Source organism: Amyelois transitella, chromosome 19, assembly GCF_032362555.1.
Source record: "Amyelois transitella isolate CPQ chromosome 19, ilAmyTran1.1, whole genome shotgun sequence".
NCBI lineage: Eukaryota > Metazoa > Arthropoda > Insecta > Lepidoptera > Pyralidae > Amyelois > Amyelois transitella.
Window position 1 is genome coordinate 2,193,195 of NC_083522.1, and position 16,557 is coordinate 2,209,751.

Here is a 16,557-nt window from a genome sequence, read left to right on the forward strand (position 1 = left end):
AAATATTATATACTACTTAAATACATATAATCACAACTTTATCCATGTAGTTGGCTTCATGAACGTAGTTTTGAAACGTCTGAAAGGCCACGTTCAACAAGTTTTAATGATTGCTAACTTGACTAGACAATTGTGTGAATTCCCTTAGTCGCCTTCTACTACATCAATAGGACAGAGATGGAATGTTCCTATTCTAAAGTGCTGGAAACCACACGGCAGACTTAACATTACTCACTGATGAATATTAAAAAATTCCATTTGTAGTTAAGTCTTAACAGCTGGTCCGTTTTATTTCCCATTTAATCTCGACTACTCTTTATTAATTCTGTAGTCAGGACAGAAACTCATTTGCCATTCTATGTATCTTTGCTCAGTTAATTCAATTGCTACAGTAACTTACATCTCTATGTTAATAAGGACTTTGTTCTGACATATTAATAGTAAGATTAACATGATTAAATATTAATATGTCTACGATATAATAAAAACATAAAATATGCTAGATAATTGAAATGGATTTCAACCCCCAAAATCGATAATTAGTTTTATCCATATGTTTGCTAAAAATCATTTTTCTATAACTAACATGTTGATATTTTTGCCCGCGAGTTACTGCTGGTACAGTGGTCAGCTTTCTCGCCTAACACTTTGGCGATTCTAGGTTCGAATCACAGCCATACAAAGATTTTTTGTTCTTTATTTACTAGGAAAAAAAAATTAATAAACAAAAAAAATGTATGAAACAGAACACCTAGTTCCGCTCAGTCGTCCAGGTACTATAAAATAATATGGTCTTAATGTTTTTTTTACTGGAAATGCCAGTACCTCCATAAACTCTGGCTAAATACCAAAATTGAATTAACAAAAATAAAAGGTAAATAAAAAGAGTATATAATAGAACTTAACTTTTATTTTTTTCTCATTGGTAGTAGACACGCCGTGACAACAACCACTGCAAAAAAGGACCAAATTGTTAATAACGTTAAGAAAAATATAAATTAGAAATAACGTAGCTTAATTACAGTAAGTACTATCATTAAAATTATTCCAAAAATAAACATTATATCTTATTAACGTTATCATTAATCTTTTGTCTCATAGCATCATTCATAAAAGTATGTTATATAGAATATCATAGGTTTTTTTTCTTTATAAAATTTTTTTATGCAAATACTTTAAGTATGGCCACCTTAAACAAAGGCATAATACGCCTTTACTGGCAAGCCATCACTTTATATTATCAAAAATAACAAAGGATTATAATAAGAAAATTCAAGCTTAGAAACATTATATCAACACATAAAATGTTATTCAATGAAAATTGGGAGAAGTTGTCTTCTTTATAGACTTATATAGTGAATAAGCAAACCATCTCAAACCAATTGCGTTACACGTGAACATGAAATTCTAACCGTTCCCAAATTACTCCCCAAATTATTCCTTACACGGGCATATATTTCTATAAAAGTGGGTACTAAACCTGAACTGCGTACAGATAATAATAAGTCAGGACCCCTCAAGTCTCCATTTGCAGATGTAACATAGATTTTGGAGGAAATTTTCCTTACATCGTGCGTGTTTATGGCATTAGCTGCTGCAATGGAGTCTATCTTAATTAAGATGTACTCTTTATGATCGGTATTCCTTATAAATGTTTAATTAAATTCAGAAATACTAATTTGTATTTTATGAAGTAGACGTAAGCTATTTAACTTTGGAATTTAATGTTATTTATTGATTTTCCTATCGTCAAATTAGTTGGATCGTATTTTGTAACACTCTTCTCTTACTTCCACACTTATTGTTCTCCTAGCATTAGTCCTGCTTCCTCACCTGTCTGAAAAGAAGCCTTACACCTATGATCCCGATTTCCTATTTTGTATGTCAGTTTTTTCCACGAAGCGACTTCCTATCTGTGCAAACTTTGCAAGTTCAACTAAGCTCTCTTACTTCCCTACTGCAACTATAAGATACTTACTCAACATTAGTCCTGATAGAACAAAGAAGGGCAGTTCACATCTCGTACTAAGCATTACTGGGAAAGCGATGTTCCCTAATAATGTCCCAATACGACCCATCATCATTGTAGTCGATATAGCAAGAGACCTACAAATAAGAGCCGTTAAACATAATGAAATTAAAACATTAAATGTTGATCGGAACTTAAAGAAGTAAAGGATATTTAAAGAAATAAATGTTCTTGTTGCTAGAGGTAAATCAGCTTAATTTGAAAAAATTAGATAAAAAATAATTGATGATGAATAAAAAGCTATTAACGATGAATAAATAGCTATAGACATACACCTACAATTAATATGTTAGAATAAAAAATAAGTGTTGATGATCTTTAATACATACATACAGTCACGTCTATATCCCATGCGGGGTAGACAGAGCCAACAGTCTTGAAAAGACTGAATGGCCACGATCAGCTATTTGGCTTAGTGATAGAATTGAGATTCAAATAGTGACAGTTTGCTAGCCCATCGCCTAAAAAAGAATCCCAGGTGATGATGATGTTCCCATGATCGTTAATTTTATTGCAAAATCTGACACAGATATAAATAATAGTATAGCTATGAGAAAACTCACCTAGTCGTCGTCGGAAAAAACTCAACAATGATCGCTTGGTTCATACTCATGATGGTTTGTCCAAAACATATGTCAACAGCGAACAATGCTACCACTAACTCTTTGGAATTGGCCCATCTCAATCCTATTGTTGTAACAGCGAAAATTACTCCAGACAATATTATCAAAGGCTTCTTTCCTACTCTGTTTACTACTAAACCTGTTACCAAGTACGGTAGCATGGAAAAACTACCAATTATAATACTGTTGATGTATGTCTCCGCTCCACTCCTAACCTGCAAAGATTAATGTATCGGAAAACCATTTTGAATACATTTAATGTATTGGTTTCTTGCGAATAGACTATTTTATAGGGATTTGTTTTTTTGTCTATTTTGTTTTGCATGGCGTTGTTAGCAAAAACTATGTAAGTATTTAGACGTGGCTTGGACATATCGTATAATTTTTTTTAACTTAGATTGAGGATAAATGTCGTCATTATTCCAATTTGAATGAATGTGAAAAGTTGTCACTGTTATTCTGATAAATTTATTTTTTGAAATAGTTTGTTTATGTAGGTAATGTTAATTATAACTTTGATAACCTTATTCTTTAAAAAAAATCTACCATACGCTTGTAGTAAAAAGTTTTCAAAGCTATATCAAGCAGAAATTTCAATAGTTATATACATATATACCAATAATAATAGAAGGCTAAAGGACAAAAGCACTAACAAAAACTATTGCATCAAAAGTGATGGAATTTTTTGAACCAATGGCGATTGTATAATTTTTTTTATATACCCTAATTTGAATACGATATAATGAGAGTAAGAAAAAGAAAGAATAAAGAAATGGCGAAGTGATACATTACAGTACTAATAATAATGTATAGGGAGTAGGGACCCATGGTTTTATTGATTTTAACTAACTGTTGTCAATTTTTTTTATGATTGTTGTGACTTGTTGCGAATGAATAATTTAATCTTAAGCATATATGTACCTATTTTTAAATAATAAATTTCTTGTTCGAACAATATTTCTTTCCTAATAATTTTTTATCTTTTTTGTTTCAGGTATAAATTTTATCTACAGATTATTTAATGGTAATCGAGCTATAATTATTATTTTGGCGTGTCATTTGGCTCCAGTATTAAAAAACATTCCAATTTTTGAAATAAAATTACAGAGTTCAAAAGTATTTATTTTTATTATTCCTGAAAAAATAGTATAAAAAAATTACTAGTGGTAATGACCAATTGTATTAAAAGTATTTATAATATCCACCGTACCTTTGATAAGAGATAAATTTACATATAAAAATAATAAAATAATAAGTTGAGTACTTATCATAAAATAGCTTAAATATTTTACCCTGTTTTTACTGCCTTCTTTGTAGGTAAGAAATAACCTACAAACACCAAACCTGTAATGAAAAATTATTTTTTTTGAAAAATTTCGGCACCCAGCCGCTTCAAATATTTTATCTTTATATTTCTAGTTCCATCCCTAATCGGAATGCTTCAAATGCTACCTAACCCTAAAATCACGCCTCTTTTCCGAAGAGGTAGGCAGACTTCACATCTTTTCACTTGACACCTTGCCACGATCCTTAAATACCTACTTCATCAAAATTTATACATCCCTTCATGCAAGATTTTAGAGTACTCTTGATTTGTCATTTCGCCAAAACATATTCGATTTTTGCAATGATCACGATCCAGACTTTTATAATTATATTCTCGACTCAAGCTTTCGAGCTTTTTAACCAGAATGCTGCAAAATCCACGGGTTAAAAGAAGTCGCCGCTAAAGTCGCAGCTAAATCCTCCGTTAATATCAAATGTCTCATAAATTGTGCACTCACTTAACATAATTCCTGATATAAGAAAAAATGGTACTTCACAACTTATATTGAGCAGTAGCGGGAATGCTACATTTCCCAGCAGTGTGCCGATACGACCCAACATCATCATTATTGATAAAGCTAGGCTCCTGAAATGTAACAAGTAGAAAAATATGAAATACCAAATATTTTAACAAAGTTGAAATTGTGAACTGTAATTTTAAAGGCGATTCCTATAATATATTGATATAGGAATTGACTTTTATTTTAATAAAGAGAAAATTATTCATAAGAATATGAAAAAAAAATTAAATTGATTTTTAATTCATGGGAAAAGATAACCGTTTGCCACAATATCTGTAAGTATTTTTTTATATTAAGAATTATAATATATATGTTTTTGTGATAAAATAAATTAAGTTATTTTATGGTAATTTATAACAGCCGATCTATGACAGTGCTTAAATCACTATCATAATTTTGTCACTGTTTATCGCATAATCAGAAAATATATTTTCAGCCTCAAAAGGGTTATGAAAAGGAACATCTTACCTAGTAGACGTAGAAAAAAACTCGACCACAATAGCTTGGGTAAGGCTCTTGTTAGTCTGACCCACACACACATTTACAGCAAACAAAGCCACTACTGTAGTCTTCGTGTCAGCCCATCTCATGCCCAGGGTAGCTCCAGAAAACACTAAACAGCCCAAAATTACTAAAGTGTTCTTTCCTATACGATTCACTATTACACCAGTCACCAAAATTGGTATTATGCTTACACCGCCGATTATCATACTATTGATATATGTTTCCGCGCCGCTTCTAGTCTGTAATATACGATTTCATACTGAATGTAAAAATATTTCACTTACACTCGCTATAGTTTTTTCTTAATCAACTGCACTTGAAATGTTATATTATCTTATAAAAACTTCATGGTTTTCAATCTTGGGGTCAGCTTAAGACATTGATTTTGTCAATAAAAAGTAAGGGACCTAAAATGCTATCCTATGGAATGCCATGCTTGTTTGGTAAAATTTATATTTAACCAGATCGGATCAAACAGGTCTTGAGAGATCAATAAAGTAGTAAGAAATTTTCAATCTACTATCCTCTTAAAACATTTTTTGATGCAATTAGAAGTTGTTATTGATTTTGTCCTTTACTTAGTTTGTACCATAACTCAAATAGTCCTATTCTTCAAGTAATGGCAGATAAGTGTAGTCAATCAAGAATTTAGGCATAATTATTTCTTCAAACTATAACTACATTTAAAAAAGATAGATAGAGAAGAGAAAGTGTTTAAAGTTAGCACTCTTTTGTCCATTAGCATTCCGAGTTCTTGATTCTTCTCCATATTGTAATTGATTGAGATTTTGAAGTTTATTCTTATTATTCATTGGAAAAAACATTTGAGTCTTACTAGTCACTAATTGTTTATTAATCTAACACACGTTTTATTAAAGCGACGCACCATGTATGTAGGGCTTATTATTAGAAAATAATACTGTATTAACTCTACTGCTTATAATTACTGTAAATTGTATACTTACCGGTACACACTGCGTCTCAGCAGTTGTGTTAAGTCGTCTCTGTTTTAGATCGTCTGTGTAAGAGTCCAACATCGTACAGAGATCTTGGTCACCGCTCTTGTAATGTTCCACCACTGTTGAGACTTGGGGAAACCATAATCTTATGATATTATATCTGAAACATTTGAATTTTATAACTGAGAAGGTCTTAAGGTTGTTGTGATCTAGTATCACATTGTGAATAATATTAATAAAAAAAATGTCGACGGGAACAAATTTGATTTTGATAGAGAGTTTTTTTGTCCACTAATTTCCATGGTACTTTTATTTGTGCAATTTATTTCTATCTATTCTATTCCATCTACTCTTCCCACTGACTGTGCTGCACCTTCTTTAAAGTAACCTTTTACCCTTTTCACTTCAAGGTGAACATCTTGAACGGTCATTGCTTTAGAGCATACTTCTAATTTGGCGACTGCGGGCGATACCAAACCTGTCTTCAGCTTTATCACCGTTACACAGTAGAAGAATAACCCTTTTTTCACAAGCTCGGGTGCAGTCAGGGTTTAGCCTAAGTTTTCATGATGGCTAGATGATTTAATAGTCTGATTGATTGATCTGTCTGATATCAAGATTCGTTAATAAGATTTAAAGATGTCCAGTATCGCAAAGACATCCTCATAAATCAAAATAAACGAATCGAAAATAAGGTCCTTTGCAAATATGATGATGCACAAAGGCAGCCTAATCGCACTATGCAATCTCTTTCAGGCAGCTTTTGGAAATTGCGTTAGAGAACTGAGTATGAAGTAAATTTAGAATGTGGGGAATAATTTTATTATTGTTTACGGTTCATATTATTAATAAAAGAATCGGTACTTACGAAGCCATTGTCATAAAATTAATGAGACATATCACACCTAGATATTTGACTAAAGGTTTCCTAAACATAGGCTTTATGTTGTGAAGGCCTACGACAATTTGGTGGGAGAACGTAGTTTCCTTCTTCGATTCGGAAAATTTATCAATCTCTTCTTTTATTTCGTTTGTCCATATATTTTTGTACTGAAATAAAAGAATATCAGTATATTTAATATAGATATTATAGTATAAATAACAATTAAAATAAAATAAATATAATAAGAAAAGTCTCTAAGCAAACCCTGGCCACGTTATATATTTTGTGTATTTTTTATTATACGTGGTGATTATTTAAATAGTTGATACATTTTCTCATACATATATTACCATAACGAATAAAAATTCGCCCTGTAGGTATAACATAATTTGCAAGGTTGGCACACTAGGATCGATATTGGGTTCCAAAAATTTTATTAGAATAATCTGAAGAGTACATAACGCTATAGAACCAAATTTATGCCTCAAAAGCGAAGTCCCAGCTGGTTAATAGTTTCTCATTGTAAATGTATGTGCTGAAATTCTAACCTATTTAGAATAACTGCTAACATTATAGGAAAGTTCATAGTTTGAAGGTATTTCAAAACTACGTAAGTTGTTTAAGGTTTCCAACATGTATTCTAGGTATTTGGAAAGCTGAGGATTAAAATGTTTACAGATTAGAAAGGGCTTTTCATACCAACAACAAGAATTTACTTTTATAAATTTATAATTAATTAATAAATTAATAATCACTCTTAAGTATATACTACTTATCAAACTTTTGTCAAAACATTATTTCTATAGGAAAGGGTAGGGGGTAAGATTATTATGGTTACTCATGTCTCGGAACAGCAATAAAATATTTAGAATTGAGTATAACATGTACCATCAGATAACACTGCACAACAAAATTACAACTTTTGTCTGATGAATGACTTTTATCACGTGATGTTTACTGATTTGATGTCACTGATACTAAAATACCCTCATTTTTTTTGGTAACAGCTCTTGTTTACTTGTTATAGCTTTCACTTAAAATTTGCAGTTTTATAGTATTAATTTGCTGATAATTATTATTTTTTAAGTTTTCTCAGTGTAATTTGATATGGCATCGCCAAAACGAAGTTGTGTGAATAATCCGAATCATTTTTGTTTCATTTGCGGAGAATATATATTTAAAGAATACCGTTTAAACGCGACAGCGTTCGTAAAAAAAGCTTACATGAACTACTTTGGTCACCCACTGGATATGAAAAATAAGCCTTGGGTTCCACAAAAGGTATGTAAAATATGCGTTGAGTTTCTACGTTTGTGGACAAATGAGAAAGGAAATAAATTTAGGTACGAAACCGCTATGATCTGGAATGAACCCCAGAACCACTTTGACGACTGTTATTTTTGTTTGGTAAACATAACTGGCATAAACAAAAAAAATCGAGCCAAGTGGGAATATCCTTGCATAAGGTCGGCATATAGAAGTGTCTTGAGACATATAAAACTTGGCCTTATAAAACAATTTGTCAAAGGTCTTGACAAACATGGAAATTGTTTTCTTTTTCTTTCAAAAAAGTTTCCAAAACTGAGTGCCGATAAGATAAAAGCAGGCAATTTTGACGGGCCACAGATAAGATCGTTAATAAAGGACTCAAATTTTAGAGACAATATGACAGAGATTGAGAAAAAGGCATGGGATGAGTTTGTTTGGCTTGTTAAAAATTTTTTGGGGAATAAAAAAAGTTCTGACTGTCCTCAACACGTCGAACAACTAATGTCACTTTCAAGAAGTTGGATGTAACATGAGCATTAAGTTACACTTTCTTCACAACCACCTGGACTATTTTTCTGCCAATCTTGGAGATCTAAGTGAAGAACATGGCGAGAGATTTCATCAAGATCTTCGTACGATGGAGGAACGCTATCAAGGCTACTGGAACTCACACATGATGGCTGACTATTGTTGGAGCATTCAGAATAGCTCCATGCCTTCAGCTTCAAAAAGAAAATCAAGTAAATGAATTTTATTTTCAACTTAAGATCTAAATAAAATAGGATTAACTTTAAATATATAGCGTGTTATTAACAAAGACCCACATGTAATATTTGTTTAACTAGAGCTGATACAAAAATTTCAGTTGAAGATTTGAAATTGTCATAAAAAATTAGACTAATATCATGTAACATAACCCAATCATCAGAAATGCTGTTGTGCAGTGTAATAAATCAGGTGTCAATATGCAGTCGAGACACAGAAATTAAGAAAATACTCGTAATTACGAAATCTTTCAATAAGAGGTATGTTGTGCCCTTCCGCTACGCTCTCTCTCTCTCTCTCTCTCTCTCTCGCCGGGGCATTACTTTTCATAAAGTGCCAATAGATGGCGTCACAGCACACACATAGTGACGGCCTCTGACGCAGCGGTAGTACGCTTGTCTGTGACACCGGAGGTTCCGGATTCGAACCGATCAGGGCATGATGAAAAAATAACTTTTTCTCATTGGCCTGAGTCTTAGATGTTTATCTATATAAGTATTTATTATAAAATATAGTATCGTTGAGTTAGTATCTGGTAACACAAGTCTCGAATTTACATCTGTGTTATTTGTCCTATATATATTGTCCCGTATATATATTTATAATAGGTCTAAAATAGTTCAGTATCAGATACTTACAGGGTAAGTGTCGGCTGGTTTTCCAGTATTTTCTTTATAAATGTTTATAAGTATCTCCCTTGCCCTTGCATACTCTTTCTGCATCACCAAGTATTTCGGACTTTCTGGTAGACACGAGTACATTAAGAAAGACGCCAATGACCACAGCGACATTATGTATAAATAGAAATTCCATGTATTTAAAACTGAAAAAATATATAATTAGTTAACCTTAGAAGTTAAATCTCATTTAATCGTAGAATAGATCGCGATAACCTGTAAGAGTATCTAAGGGTGTCGCCCCTGAAAAAAATAATAATAAAAGTAATAGATCTATCACTTGACTATTGTCTTACCTATGTATCCTCCGAACAAAGTGTACTTCCAATCCTGGATGAGCACAGCCCATGAAATGGCTGCTATAATAACTTGTGCTAATGCTAAAAACGATGATTGAAGTATTATGATACGATCCCTGATTCCGTTGTGGCAAAATTCAGCTGAGAGTGAAACGGCGGCGCTGAAGGAAGAGGCGAACCTGTAAATATTTCAAATATCCTTAATGGTTCGGTCATGTGGAGAGGATGAATGAAAACAGGTTGACTAAGCAGATATAAACAAGGAGAGTGTGGAGGGAAAGGTCGGAGTGGGAAGACCTAGACGAACGTATCTTGATCAAATTAAGGACGTCCTGGTAAAGGGTCAGGTCAAAAGTACCCGAAACCGCCGAGCTTGCATGAAGAGAGTTATGAATGTGGATGAAGCGATGGAAATATGCAGAGATCGTGGCAAGTGGAAAGAGGTAGTCTCTGCCTACCCCTCTGGGAAAGAGGCGTGATATTATGTATGTATGTATCCTTAATTAATACATAAATTTAACTTGTGAATCCCGGCACCAATACAAAAGAATAGGACTGCTCCTTCACTTTCCCATGGATGTCGTTATTGGCGACTAAGGGATAGACTTATAAACTTGAGATTTTTTTAATCGATGGGCTAGCAACCTGTCCCTGTTCGAATCTCAATTCTATCATTAAGTCAAATAGCTGAACGTAGCCATTCAGTCTTTTCGAGACTGTTGGCTTGCTCCGCAAGGGATATATCTGTATGTATCCAAATTTTTTGAGAAATAGTAGTGTGAGTTACCTGTGATGGAAGAGGCAAGCAAGCTTAATAAATGCAGTGGAATTCATTTCCATGTTCCATTCGGCTTTAAAAGTACGATCGGTGTAAATTGTGTGAATAGATAAGGAACAGCGCGCTAAGATAATGTTGTGATGAGAAAAGAATAGAAATGCTTCCCTAATTATATGAATGGAAAAGGTTAAAGAATATATGGTTCGAGATCAAAGGATTAATTAAAGCAGGTTAAATAATCAAATGTAAGAGGAGAGTGTGAATTGGAAACCTATATGAACGTATCTTGATAAAATCAGAAACTTCTTGGCGAAAGGTCAGGTCAAGAGTACCCTTAACGGAACATAAAGAGAGTGATAATAATGGAAGTGGAATGACTTAATTGTGTTCCCTCTGAGAAGCGGGATGAGCGTTTTTATGCTTAATATTTGTACATATATTTACTATTAAGTATGTCTTGTACATATAATCACGTCTATATCCCTTGTGGACTCGACAGAGCCAACAGTCTTGTAAAGATTGATAGGCCACGTTCAGCTATTTGGCTTTAAGATAGAATTGAGATTCAAATAGTGACAGACCCATCGCCTAAAAGAAGAATCCCAAGTTTATAAGCCTAACCCTTAGTCGCCTTTTACGACATCCATGGGAGAGAGATGGAGTGTTCCTATTCTTTTTTCTATTGATGCCGGGAACCACATGGAACTGCCGGGAACCACACGGTATATCTTGTACTGAATCAATATTCGCAAAATGGGTGGGTTACAAGCAAGACGCCGGACGCGTAACAAATATCTCTACAGTATGGAAACGATATCTCCCAGTCATTATCCCTGAAGTAAATCCTTTTGCATCCCTCAGGACGTTTAAGAGCAATCACAATTTATTTAATGTCTATTAACCACATTATTCAAATATGAAAATATAATTCGAAAATCTGATGCGACATTTACAGTTTTGATAAAGATTGGATTAGTAATTACAGTCAGACAAACACAATTTATCAGTGCTTACACAAGATATATGTATGTGTGGGTTGACGACATGTTAACTAATATATTGCGGTGTCTGGAGACTTGACGAGTGGGAGTTTAGATAAAGGATAGAAGGAGATACAAAATACATTGGTGACCCATGATAATTGACGGTTGAAACAATAGAAAGGTACTTAAAATAATACATATATACATATATATATACACAAAACAAAAATATTGAGATCAGTCTGGAAATGGAAAATAATGGATAAAAATAATACGGGTTAATAAGACAACAATAAATTTAAAAAAAAATAACGTAAATAAATCCCAAGCTCAGTCAGTTGGCAGACTGGTAGAGAACGGCAAACGGCATTAGTCCGCCTTTTGTTAATTTTTTTTGTGAAAGAAAGTTTTAAAAAAATCAATAAACTAAAACCACGGTAGTTATCCAATTATAACTTTTCATCTAGAGAATGAATGAGGATAGAATATAGTTACTATGTCTAATATGACCAGCTAGGCAACAAAGGTTATCACAAGATTAAGTTAATATACAATGGAGTTTACAGGACATTTAAAATGATTAAAACATTTGCGGTTTATACATTACATCAATAACCTAATATTTTTGATTTGGATCAATAATTGACTTTACCTTTAACTGTAATGCCAATAATAAGCAGTATTTTTTATACTTCAGTTTACATCTCCCTCATTCGTTTATCTATAAAACTAAACTTATTGAACTTTCACAGGTTCAATACGTTTGGTTTGAATAGATGAGGCTAGATAGATATCTGGAACTTAATTCATTAGGAACGTAGAATAATGGTTTCTCATTAAAAGTTTGCGGTTAACATGTACATCAGTACATGTTAACCGCAAACTTACTAAATATCAAACAAAGTTTGATAACTTTGTTTGATATTTAGTAAAGGTTTAGATTTATTATCGTAGTATTATAGAACATCAGTAAGTAAGAGAAAATATATTTGTTTAGAGGCCGCCCGCGACTTCGCCCGAATGGAAACCCTGTCAATCCCGCGGGAACTCCGGGATAAAAAGTAGCCTATATGTTATTCTGGGTCTTCAGCTACCTACATACTAAATTTCATCGTAATCGATTCAGTAGTTTTTCCGTGAAAGAGTAACAAACATCCATACTGACATACTCACTAACTCTCGCATAGAAAATACTAGAGGCCGCCCGCGACTTCGTCCGCATGGAAACCCTATCAATCCCGCGGGAACTCTGGGATAAAAAGTAGCCTATGTGTTATTCTGGGTCTTCAGCTACCTACATACCAAATTTCATGGTAATCGGTTCAGTAGTTTTTGCGTGAAAGAGTAACAAACATCCATACATCCATACAAACTTTCGCCTTTATAATAGTAGTAGGATTAGTAGGATTAATGTGGATAAAGCTTAAAATGTTTTCAGGGATCATGGCAAGTAGATTACTTTCGGCAGAAAGTAATCTACTTGCCATGATCCCTGCCTGCCTGCCTGCCCCTCCGAGAATGATACTTAGGAACATATTATATTATTTGTTCTTTTGGCGTTAGTCCCAGCCATATTGGAGCCCAGGGTCCTTATGAGCACCCATTTTGTAACTTTGTTTGCTTCAATGCAGTTTTTACATACTTCATAATGATATTGAGAAACACAAATAATTTCAGTCTATAGGTACTTACAAAAGCCCTTCAAAGAATTTAGCAGTGACTAACACATCGTATGTTTGGCTGGTACCCGCTATCACAGTAAATAAGAACAAGCCGCCAAAGCCAAGAAGTAAGAATATTTTTCTTCCAAATGTATCTGTTAAGAAACCAGCGACGACTGAGGAAAACAGCATTCCTGAAAGAAAAAGACATAGACAAATTTCACTGAAGATAATATCATTTTGACAGCCTCTGTGGCGCAGCGGTAGTATGCTTGTCTGTGACACCGGAGGTCCCGTGTTCGAATCCTGGCCAAGGCATGACGAGAAAAGAACTTTTTCTGATTGGCCTAGGTCTTGGATGTTTATCTAAATTATGAGTATTTATTATAAAATATAGTATCGTTAAGTTAGTATCTCGTAACACAAGTCTCGAACTTACTTCGAGGCTAACTCAATCAGTGTAATTTGTCCCGTATATATTTATTTATTCTTGGAAAAACAAACAATGGTTTAATTTCACAAAAAAGCATCCCAAAAAATATTCTATTTATATTTAAACTTTATTGTACAAAATACAACCTATAGTATATGATAGAAAGGCGGACTCAATGCTGATGCCATTATGTACCATAGGATAATTAAGTTGTTAAATCAGAATTATTTTCCTGAATGACTCTATCCTGACCGACCAAGAATCGAACACAATTCCTGTAACACACATATTATAACCATAACTTCATCTTTTGAGGGGTAGACAGAGCCATCAGACATAAGTCACGAACGCCACGTTTAGCGAATACTTCAAGAAACCCTAAAAAAGATTTCCGTTCATCATCTTGAGAGAATTTGCTCTATTTGATTAAACATAAAGATACCTTCCAAAAAATACATAGGTATCTCAAAAGATAAATTACTCGTGAAACTTCAGAAGCATCTCGAAATTTCTAGAATATTCACATTTTCCGAGCCTGGGAGTTGTGGTAGTGAAACAGACCACACCGTACTAGGTTTCTGAGATATCTGTATTTCAAAGGGAGTTTTCAGTTCATTTATTTCGAATCTAGCCCCGCTCGGGACTACGCTCCTGTAGGAATTTCCAATAGTCGTTCTTCAGCGGTAGCTTACGGCGCTGTAACTATCTGTGTCTAAATCATTATTGATACGATTTGAAGTAATATTTTAGAGAAATTATTGTTTTATAATGAAACCAGTTTTTTTTTACTTTCGCATTACTGTTTTTATTCTATGATCAATTGGTCAAGTTAGTAGTTATTAGCTAGGTATAATAAGGCTACTTAACATAAGTAACATGACATTTGGTTCCCAGTGACAATATAAAAAAGAATAGGACCACTCCATCTCATTACTCACGGATGTCGTAAAAGGCGACTAAGGAATAGACTTACAAACTTGGGATTCGTTTTTAGGCGATGGGCTAGCAACCTGTCACTATTTGAATCTCAATTCTATCGTTAAGCCAAATTGCTGAACGTGGCCATTCAGACAGTTTGCTCTGTCTACCCCGCAAGGGATATAGACGTGACTATATGTATGTATGTATGTATGTAGCAAAAAGTTATTGATCGCTGCATAATTTTGAACCTCTGCATTACGTTTGTTTTATTCCTATTCATATTATACTTTCCACTTATAAATTACACAGCGTTGTTAATTTCTATAAATTCTCATTGTGTCGGCTACTAACTGACACACTTAATACCCAGTTGTTACACTATCATTTTACAAAGAGTTCAGAACACAAAGTGTAAAGAAACCGTTTCAGCTTCCACGCAGCCAGGGGGGTGAGCGTTTGTGCATACAATAACGTGCACAAAAGGCAGACAGACGTGCCCGGTGCATGCAATATTAATGATGATCCGGGAACATGCCGGGTGAATTTTATAGTTGTTCCAACCTATGTTACCCTTATGTTTCAGCGGAATCCGTAATCGGGTTTGGAAAATAAACTAAAACTTTGGGAACGTGGGACATGCCCTGGGCTATTGCGTCCTTACCTGTCTCTTGTGGGGAGTAGCATGGTAGCTCATTATTATAGCACAATAAAATATAGCTGTTTCGCTTTTTATTAGCACAATAATATATATCTGTTACATATATACATACATCCATATGACCATATCCATATGACACGTGACCATTCACGTCTATGTTCCTTGCGGGGTAGACAGAGCCAACAGTCTTGAAAAGACTGAATGGTCACGTTCAGCTATTTGGCTTAATGATAGAATTGAGATTCCAATAGTGACAGGTTACTAGACCATCGCCTAAAAAAGAATGAAATGAAATTACTTTTTCCATGTACAATGAAACGTAAGTAACCTTCGCAGCGGTTCTTATGACAAGCTCTTTGCTCTGGAAGAAATGAGAGACGCCCCATTTCAACCTGTCGCGGAGATCTTTACAGTACACGAGGCACGCCTGTCTACCTACTACCTATAGCTGTATCAGCTATTGTGTTTGAGCATGCAGTACGCCCCGCTAGGAAAAATTTTCATAGCAATTTTAAATACAGAAAGTCTGATGTTGTAGGTGATAAAAGATACAGAATATGTTTAGAGGTCAATAGAGGATCAATGGAGGGATAGGCTTACAAACTTGGGATTCTTTTTTAGACGATGTGTTAGCAACCTGTCACTGTTTGAATCTCAATTCTATCATTAAGCTAAATAGCTGAACGTGGCCATTCAGTCTTTTCAAGACTGTTGGTTCTGTCTACCCCGCAAGGGATATAGACGTGACTGTATGTATGTATGGAGATCAATAAAATGGTAAGAGGACGAATTGGGTGATCACAATAACAAATTTCTTCTTCCACCTGGCTTTAATGAATTCTTACATGTGTGAAGGGTAGCCGCAGGTGTGCATTTTGACCATGATTCTGGTTTGGGTAAGTCAGGTTTATGAAGTGACTCCGCAACCTTAGCAGGGAAACCTACCGTATAATGAATCATAGTAAAAGATGCTCTAGTTGAATGTTCTTTTTTCCTTAGTCCTCTTTAATAATATTCACGGGAAAGAGATGGAGTGGTCCTTTACCGAAGTGCCGGCAACCACACATCACATGCTTATACTCGCCATAAGAATATGAATTAGTGAAATATCACCTCAAGTATTTCAATCGACGAGATTAAAATCAAAACACTGGTTAATATGTATCTTTGTAAAGCGGAAAGTGGTACTCTTCTCTCTCTAAACATCTCTCTAAGAAAGCTATCCTTCTACACGTATACCTCTTGTCTATGTATTGTGTTTGTGCATT

At 34.1% G+C, this 16,557-nt stretch overlaps 1 protein-coding gene across 1 annotated transcript in view; it reads right to left on the reverse strand.

The window, feature by feature from the left end:
• Window positions 1-875: 875 nt before the first annotated feature.
• LOC106137269 (uncharacterized) overlaps window positions 876-16,557 on the reverse strand; it is a 36,344-nt gene continuing 20,662 nt past the window's right edge. Inside the window, exons 12-19 of the mRNA XM_060949667.1 lie at window positions 13,309-13,471; window positions 9,853-10,034; window positions 9,518-9,702; window positions 6,831-7,012; window positions 5,969-6,122; window positions 2,593-2,867; window positions 1,979-2,106; window positions 876-952 (exon numbers count right to left, since the gene is read on the reverse strand). Coding sequence (XP_060805650.1) covers window positions 909-952; window positions 1,979-2,106; window positions 2,593-2,867; window positions 5,969-6,122; window positions 6,831-7,012; window positions 9,518-9,702; window positions 9,853-10,034; window positions 13,309-13,471 — 1,313 coding nt within the window. The 3' untranslated portion in view covers window positions 876-908. The remainder of the gene's footprint in view (window positions 953-1,978; window positions 2,107-2,592; window positions 2,868-5,968; window positions 6,123-6,830; window positions 7,013-9,517; window positions 9,703-9,852; window positions 10,035-13,308; window positions 13,472-16,557) is intronic.